The sequence below is a fragment of the Lontra canadensis genome, unplaced genomic scaffold (genome assembly GCF_010015895.1).
Source record: "Lontra canadensis isolate GAN:19392208 unplaced genomic scaffold, GSC_riverotter_1.0 scaffold41, whole genome shotgun sequence".
In the NCBI taxonomy this organism is placed as follows: domain Eukaryota; kingdom Metazoa; phylum Chordata; class Mammalia; order Carnivora; family Mustelidae; genus Lontra; species Lontra canadensis.
This window is the reverse complement of record NW_022631035.1, coordinates 3,626,417-3,635,211: the sequence shown is the minus strand read 5'-3', so window position 1 is coordinate 3,635,211 and position 8,795 is coordinate 3,626,417. Positions and strand designations below refer to the sequence as shown.

At 63.7% G+C, this 8,795-nt stretch overlaps 1 protein-coding gene across 1 annotated transcript; it reads left to right on the top strand.

Moving 5' to 3' along the window:
- The first annotated feature begins 451 nt into the window (after positions 1-451).
- On the top strand, positions 452-8,493 carry TMC8 (transmembrane channel like 8). The gene is given in 16 exon segments (XM_032870496.1): positions 452-782; positions 995-1,143; positions 1,521-1,670; positions 1,945-2,027; positions 2,545-2,681; positions 2,938-3,085; positions 3,447-3,617; positions 3,926-4,065; positions 5,397-5,520; positions 5,787-5,884; positions 6,053-6,236; positions 6,398-6,528; positions 6,620-6,707; positions 6,709-6,779; positions 7,190-7,268; positions 7,997-8,493. Coding segments are annotated over 16 exon segments (2,172 nt in total). The 5' UTR covers positions 452-621; the 3' UTR covers positions 8,255-8,493.
- Positions 8,494-8,795: the final 302 nt, after the last annotated feature.

Genomic DNA, 8,795 nt, shown 5'->3' with positions numbered 1-8,795 from the left:
AAGTCCAGAGAGAATCAGGTGCTGGGACTGCTGAGGGGTGGGGTCCCCTTCCCGAGTCTGGGGCTGTAGCCACAACTCATCTGGGGTCCCTGAGGGGCGGGCAGACCCAATCCTGGGGGCTGGACCCCAGGTAGCAGACATAAGGGGGAGGGTCCCAGTACATCCGAACCCCGCAGGACACTGGATTCTAGGAACTGTGGGACAGGGGCCTGTTCCCACTGGGAGAATTACTATGGGGAGAAAAGCCAGATGTCTTGCCAAAGGGTGACCCCAAAGGCCTGTGGCCACAGGCCGCAGGTGTGACCTGGCTGCAGTAGGCCTCGGACCCCGTGGCATTTCTCTGTGGCCACACCCGGCTTTGTGTTTGTCTGGGACAATCCCACCGTCCCGTTACCTTTGGACCTTTCTGCCCACCGACAAACAGGAAAACTGAGGCCTCTGGCGAGGGGTTGCTTTGAGATGTGCCTGGGGACCCAGCCCAGAGCTGCTCCAACGGGGTTCTTTCCTTCATCTCTGGCTGCGCCAGGGCCAAGAGCTTGAAGCTTACCCAGCAGGCGGCCCACGTCCCTTCTAAGAGGGGGGATTGCAGCCCGGCGCCTCCAACCTCAACCCCACGCAGAGATGCTGAGGCAGTGGTCAGTGCTGTCCGGCCAGGCCCTCGTGGAGCCCGAACCCGAGCCAGGGGTCGAGGAGCTGTGGGAGCAGGAGATGGAGCGGCTGTGGTCCTCCCAGGCTCAGGTGCGGGAGCTGCCCTACGCCATGGTGGACAAGCGCTTCATTCGGTGGGTGCCTCCCCCCCACCCCCCCGCCTTGGGCAGGACCCGCTGGAGGCCAGAGGGTGCGGGTGGGTGGGGTACCCCCCAGAGGACGCACGGGTGGGATGGGGTGGAAGTCACCAGCCGTGGGAAGACGCCTCTGGCCCCTGGCATTGCTCTGCCTGGCCCGGTGGGCACAGCGGGTGACTCAAGGACGCCCCATCACCACCCCAACCCAGGCAGCTGCGGGAGCCCAAGGGGGTGAAGACCTCTTGCTGGCAGCGATGTCAGCGCAGGTGGCGGACTGTCCGGCGGCGCCTAGGGGAGGCAGCACAGCGGCTGGCCCAGGGCTTTGGGCTCTGGGAAGGGGCTCTCTACGAGATCGGGGGTAGGACCCGCACCCCCACCCCCACTTCCCACCTCCCACCTCCCTTCTCTGGAGGCTCGAGGTCTGGTTTAGAAACCCGAGGCCACCGTCCCGCTTGCCATTGCCCCTTCCGCCCTCACTAAACAACCCCGCCCACCGCGGAACAAGGGCCCCCCATCCTTTCACACCCCTCCCGCCCCCCACCGAGGCGCAGAACTAGGCGGGTGACAGCACCCCCAGGTGGCTGTCGGAGGTACTGCTGGCCACTGATCCGCCGTCCGGCAGGGCCGGTCGCCCTCACCCTGGTCACCAGCACCCTGCCGGCTTGGTCAGCCCTTGGGTTCTCAGCGGGCGCCTGGCCTGGTGCGGTTCTGAAGGCCTTGCTGCCCTCCTCACAGGCCTCTTTGGCACCGGAATCCAGTCCTACTTCACCTTCCTGCGCTTCCTGCTGCTGCTCAACCTTCTGACCCTGCTGCTCACTGCCAGCTTCGTCCTGCTGCCCCTGGTCTGGCTCCGCCCCCCGGACGCGGGCCCCTCCCTTAACTTCAGTGAGTGCCCAGCCTCCCCCCCCACAATGAGGTCCTGGAGGCCCTCCTGCACCCTAGGGACCCTGAGGGGCTGGTCCAGGGCTCAGAGTGCTGGGACAGCATCGTCCTGCTAGAGGCCAGCCCTGGGACTCTCCCTGACCGTTCCTTGTGTGGCATCCTCCTCGGGTCCTGGTGAGGCCTCCCCAGGATGGGGGTTGCAATGGAGGAGATGGGGGCAGAGCCTCACCTTTGCCTTGGGGACCCTTCCCTACTGCTCCCCTCTCCCTCCCGACAGCCCTGGAGTGCCCTGGTGGCCTCCAGCCCCAGACTGGTGTTCCCAGATTCCACAATCGACTTTGGAACGTTTTGACTGGCAGGGTAAGTGAGCTCCGTCTTGGCGATGCATCAGGAGGGCTGGGGGACCCGGAGAACTGGCCCCAAGGGACCACCGTCTAAGAGGACCCCCATCCCTTCAAAGACATTGGTTTCTAGGGGGACGGTTTTACATACACAGGCTGGCGGGGACAGTGATGGGGTCACAGAGAGGCTGAGGCCGGTATGCACAGCCCAAGGCCATGGTCCTCGGTACCCACCTGGGGTGGGGGGGCGGTGTAAAGGACGGAAGGAAAGAGTATCCGGGTACTCCCAGGACAACAAAGATAAGCACCTGGGTGCTTATCGTCCCTGGGTGCCACAGAGAGGTCACCGAGCAGACTCCTGTATTCCAGTCCTCTCTCTTCCTCAAAGCTGTGCGCCCTCGCTCTAGGACTGTGACGTGGTGGGGATGCTCTCCCTCCCTCCCTGCCGAGGAGTCTGTGACAGTTAGAGAGCCAAGACCCGGGAAGCACTTAGCACACAGCCCGCATGACCCGGTTGTCACCGTCCACACCCCCAGGCCTTTGCCGACAGCTATCTCTTCTATGGCGCCTACCGGGCGGGGCCTGAGAGCAGCTCGGCCTACAGCATCCGCCTCGCCTACCTCCTGAGCCCGCTGGCCTGCCTGCTGCTCTGCTTCTGCGGGATTCTGCAGCGGTGAGAGCAGAGCCCCTGCCTGCTTCTGGCTCTTTCCCTGATCACCCCTCCCTTGGCTTGGCAGGAGGGCCCCAGCCTCATTCGGGCAGGCTCATCGGTGGTTTCACGGCCCTGATTGTGTCCCCAGGGGCAGAGCTCAGGGACACTGGCCCCATATCCCCACCCCTGACCCTAGGCCGCACCCGGGGCTGTCCGGGGCTTCCCGCCCCAGACCTGGGTCCCTCCCCCATGGGCCCTCGCCTCCTGCTCCCTCCAGGATGGTGAAGGGGCTGCCCCAGAGGCTGTTCCTCGGCCAAGACTACAAGTCGCCTGTCAGTGTCAAAGTGTTCTCCTCCTGGGACTTCTGTACCCGGGGACAGGAAGCGGCCACCATCAAGAAGCATGAGATCAGCAACGAGTTCAAGGTGTGTGCAAGGGTCTGGGGTGGGGACGTGGGTGTGTGCACGAGCACATGAGCGTGTGTGACTTTGCGCGTGAGTGGGTGTGATTTGGGAGTGTGCGCACACGTGCGTGTTCCAGCTGGAGGTGGGGCCGTGCCAGTGTTTGGGCATGAGCTCACCCGCCCCGTGCAAGGGGCAGTGGTCTACATAACACCGGCCTCCGCCCCTCACCTGCACCTGCCCCAGGGTCACACCAGCCTCACCTGGATCCTGGCAGCCCGTCTCCCCACGAACACCAACCTGGAGCTGATGGCCTCCCCACTCCACGCAGCACCCTGCTGGCCAGGGAGAGACCCGACCATCTGTGTCCCCACCCCCATGACAGGTGGAGCTGGAGGAGAGGCGTCGGTTCCTGCTGGTGCAACAGGAGACCCGGGCCCAGAAGGCCTGCCACCTGCTCACCCACCTGCGGGTCAATGTCCTCATCGGGCTCCTGGTGGTTGGGGCCATCAGTGCCATCTTCTGGGCCACCAAGTACTCACAGGACAACAAAGAGGTGCCAGGCCACGGACATGCGTTCGTTTAACCCTGGCCAGAACTTTGGGGGGAGACAGGGTGGTCCCACTTGGCAGATGAGCAAGCTGAGGCTCAGAGAGGTAGACACACTATGCCTAAGGTCCAGATGGGCCAGACCGCCTGCACCCGTGGTACCCCCAGCCGCCATGCTGTCGCTGGGAACAGTCTGTGGGCTTCCTGATGCCAGGCCTGCACCAGGAGGACACTTGAGGGGGCTGTAGGGTGTGGGGGTGCTGCTGGGGACCCTCCGGTCCCTGGGCACACCCCCTTGCCTGCTTTCCCCTGCAGGAGTCCCTGTTTGTGGTGCTCCAGTACCTGCCCCCTGGGGTCATCGCCCTGGTCAACTTTCTGGGGCCCCTGCTCTTCGTCTCCCTCATCCAGCTGGAGAACTACCCTCCCAACACGGAGGTCAACCTCGCCCTCATCTGGTGAGTGCCACCCTTGGGGGTGATGGGTGGGACAGCTGTGTGGAAGGTCAGGTACGGAGTACTCTGTGTCCCGCTGTCCATCTGGGTTATTGTCCGAAGCTGGGGCACCCGAGCAAGCGAGGGCTTGCAGGAACTTCCAGAAAACACCATCTCGGGAGCCTCCGTCTAAGGTTTTCCAGTGCCTTCCACCCAGAGCCAGCCAGCAGCCCGCACCACACACCAGCCATTCAGAGAGGCCAGTGACAGAACAGCCAGAGGGGGTCAGGAGCCAGCTCCACACACAGGGAAATCGGGAACATGGGATGTCACCCCGTGACAGCCTTCACATGACCTGTGACGTGGGGACCATCCTCCACCCCATTTGACAGATGAGGAAACTGAGGCTCACGCAGTCAAGTACCTCAGCCGAAGGCAAGCCCGCCATGCCTGCTGGGTGCAAGTTTGGTACAAGCCCTCCTCCAGCCCCGTTCTCTGTCCCCCCACTCAGGACCAGGATCCTGCCTTGGACTGGAATCCCTTCCTGGAGCCACCCCTCCCTCCACGAACCCCAGTTCTGCTTTTCTGTCTGCCACCCCGCCCCCCCCCACTTGGCTCTGTCTGCTTTGCCTTCTGCTTCCCGGGAGCAGAAGCTGTCCGAGCCCACTCACCTTTCCTGCAAGGTGGACTGTGGTTTGAAGCTTTATCTTTGGAGTAGATGGTAGCACATGCACGTGGTAAAAAGTTCAAAATGCTCCAAATGCTCCAAAAAATCAGCCCCCACCTTCCCTGCTTCCCAGGCTCCCTCAACAGAAGACCCACTGTTCCCGAGCAGACTGTGGTCGCCTGTCGGCTCTGAAAGTCCTCCCCTAGATATAAAGGGCATGTGATAGTTGGGGTCTAGCCATCCCGCCCGTGTGGTCCCGTGTGGCAGTGTCCGGGGGCGTGAGGCTCGAGTGTGATGCGTGAGACGGTGTGAGTGCGCTAGCGCGTTAACAGGCACGGAAGAAAGCTCGCCTCTGCTCGAAGGATGCTCTGCTTGAAGGCTCATACATGCCAGCAAAACTCCAGACTGAGTGTGGGTGGGAGAGGGCAGCTGGACTCCGCAGTGTTTCCCAAAGTGATTTCAAAACAGAACCCTTCTCTCGTGAATCATCTGGAGACCAGGATTCTGGGGAACACCCTCTGGGAAAGATGGCCACGGACAGAGCAGGTGGAAAGGAGGCTGAGCTCTGGATTTAGAGGGAGCTGGACCCGGAAGAGACGTGATCCCAAATAGAGACGGGCCACATGCAGACCCGGGGTGGAATGTGTCCGTGCGCCTGACCCCTCCCCCGACCCCATCCTGCCCCCAGGTGTGTGGCGCTGAAGCTGGCCAGCCTGGGAATGTTCTCCTTCTCTCTGGGCCAGACCGTGCTGTGCCTCGGCAGAAACAAGACCAGCTGTGTGTCCTACGGCTACAACGCCTGTGATTACCAGGTGGCTGGTGGCTCCATCCAAGCCTGTCCCTCCCGTCCCTCTCCAGGGTCCCCTTTGCGCGTGGGCAGCCCACCTCCGGGGGCACCGTGCACAGCACACCACGCGCTCGCTGTGGGGTTTCCCTGCTCGGATCCAACCCCCGAGGCCAGGGTTCTAACTCAGTAACCATGTCAGACTCCGGGCCCCGCTCCACCACCACAGGGGCCCCCCGGGGGTGGGGGAGGGGCGGCTGGGGGCCAGGGATGACAGGTCCCCCTCCGCTCCAGTGCTGGGAGAATGCGGTCGGGGAAGAGTTTTACAAGCTGAGTATCTTCAACTTCCTCCTCATGGTGGCCTTTGCCTTCTTCGTCAGCCTGCCGAGGAGGTGAGGCCTGGGGACCCCCACGGTGGGGGGGACGGGGCTTGTCTGGGGGTGGCCGCTGGCTGTGGCCAAGGGTGAGCAGTTCTTCCCATGGGTCTCCGTGTAAGCCAGTGGGGCGTGGTCGGTGCCTGGTTGTGACTGATGTGGGTGCCGGGACGCTCCCCCCCCCAGGCTGCTGGTGGAGCGGTTCTCGGGCCGGTTCTGGACCTGGCTGGACCGGGAAGAATTCCTGGTGCCCAAGAATGTCCTGGACATCGTGGCGGGGCAGACGATCACCTGGATGGGTCTCTTTTACTGCCCCCTGCTGCCCCTGCTCAACAGCGTCTTCATCTTCCTCACCTTCTACATCAAGAAGGTGAGCGACACCGGCTGGGGAGGGGGCGTGGAGCCCCGGTCAGCAGGGCGGGGCTCAGGTCCCGCTCCCGCCCGGCCCCTCGGCATCCCTTCCCCGGGCCTCGGGCTCCTTGGCATCTGCGACTGGCTAAGGACCCCCATTTCCCGTTGCTTGCCCCCCAGTACACCCTCATGAGGAACTCCAGGGCCTCTCCACGGCGGTTCCGCGCCTCCAGCTCCACCTTCTTCTTCCAGCTGGTGCTCCTCCTGGGCCTGCTCCTGGCCGTCGTGCCCCTGGGCTATGTGGTCAGCAGGTGAGAGCAGCAGAGGCGCCTGCGGCTGGTGGGCAGGGAGCTCCTGCCCGGCGGCCCTGCTGCCAGCCCTGCCCTGGCTCTCTCTCCCCAGCATCCACTCCTCCTGGGACTGTGGCCTCTTCGCCAACTACTCGGCCCCCTGGCAGGTGGTCCCGCAGCTGGTGGCCCTCCGGCTGCCGCCCCCCTGCCCAGCGTGCCCTCCACTACCTCGGCTCCCACGCCTTCAGCTTCCCCTGCCTCATCCTACTCAGGTGCCTCTCAGGGCAGCAGGGGCCGAGGGAGGGCACACCTGGGAGGAGGGCCTTCCCTCGATGGGCACCCCCCAGGCAGTCTCATGGGACCTCACAGGAGCCAGATAAGGACAGGCAGGGAGGCAGGGTCTCAGGGGGTGGAGCGTGGGCCCAGAGGCAGGTAGGCCTGGACATCGCCTTGGGATGTCACCTGTAAAGCAAGTACCCATGTGATGGGGGAAACACAGTGCCTCCTGCAGACGCGCTGAAAACCTGCCCGGAGCGGAGAGGGGCTGCCCGCGGGAGGAAGGAAGGGACAGATACAGGGGTCTGCGGGGAAAAGAACCAGGGAGGTGTTTTTGAGAAACTGAGGTGGGGAGAGAGAAAGGTGGGGGAGGGGCCACTGACCTTGGATCTCCATCTGTCCAAAGCCTTGTCCTGACCGTCTGCGTTTCCCAGTCCCAGGCCAATGCCAGGGCCATCCAGGGGCTCCGCAAGCAGCTGGTGTGGGTGAGTGTCCGCTGGGCTGGGGAGGGGCCAGACTTCGCCCCGGAGTGTGGCCTCGGGCTGGCAGCCACCTGACAGGAACACGGTTGATAGCTTGCTACAGCAGTAGCATCACCTGGCGTCTACTAACTGCACAGCTGACATTTTTTTTTTTTTAAAGATTTTATTTATTTATTTGACAGACAGAGATCACAAGTAGACAGAGAGGCAGGCAGAGAGAGAGAGGGAAGCAGGCTCCCTGCTTGAGCAGAGAGCCCGATGCGGGACTCGATCCCAGGACCCTGAGATCATGACCTGAGCCGAAGGCAGAGGCTTAACCCACTGAGCCACCCAGGCGCCCCACAGCTGACATTTTAACTCGGGCTCTAGGTGGCGGGCGGGGACAGAACCCTGGTAGGGGCGTGGTCTCGGACCGGACGGGGGCGGGACCCTGGCGGGGCGGGGCCTCCTCGGGGGAGGGGCGTGGTCTCTGGCTTGACTGGGGCGGGACCTGAGGGCAGACTGGAGGCGGAACCGTGGTGGGGCGTGGTCTCGGCGTGGAGGCGGGGCCCATGGGGCGGGGTTTGTGCTGGGCGGAGCTAGGGGCGGGGCCTCGGACGGGGGCCTGGCAGGGGACCCGGGACCGCGGACCGCGGAGCCGCTGCGGCCGGGCGGGCTGTTTGTTCCCGGCCGGCCCCTCGGAGGAGGCGCCGCTCGTAACCGCCCGCTCGCTCCCCACCCCCTCCGCACAGCAAGTCCAGGAGAAGTGGCACCTGGTGGAGGACCTGTCGCGACTGCTGCCCGAGACGGGCTCCGGCAGCTCTGTGGGGCCCGAAGCCCCTCCCTCCCGAGCTTCCCGCCCGCGGTCTTTCTGTCCTGGATTCCCGTGCCCCGGCTCCCCAGGCCCCAGGGCCCCTAGGCCAGGACCTTGCCTCGAGGATCCAGCCAGGCCAGGCGGTGGCCCTGTCGCCGCCCCTAGATTCCGCTTCCCCAGCGGCTCGGAGCTGTAGCACCCACCCCTTCCTCCTCCCCGAGCCTCCCCAGGGCCTGGCCTACCTCCCTGCAGCCAAACTGTCCCTGGCCCCAGGCTCCTGCCCCCTGGTGACTGATGCTCTCAGCGGGTCCTCCAGCAGGACGCCGGAGAGCCCAGGGGCAGCAGAAAGAGAATATGGGAAATTGTATTTATATTTTTACCTCAGTCCTGTAAAGTTTCAATTTTATAATGTACATAATATATTACATATTCATACAGCAGAATAACCCCTGAATGCAACTTACAGATACACATTTATGGGGGTGCTCAGAAGTGCCCCCACTGTGGGGAGCACCACTTAAACGTGTCCGGGAAGGGTAAGGCCTGGCCACAGTCGAGCAGACCTGCGCCATGGATCTGCTGTGTTCTGAGCGCATGGGCCCCCAGAGCCTCCTGGGGCTCCTTCTCCACCTGTGAGACCCCTGAGCCCCACAAGCAGTGCTTGTGTCAACCAGCAGCAGAGCGGACTCCGGAACTCGGCTCCAGCATGCCCACGGTATGCCAGGAACGCCCCTGAC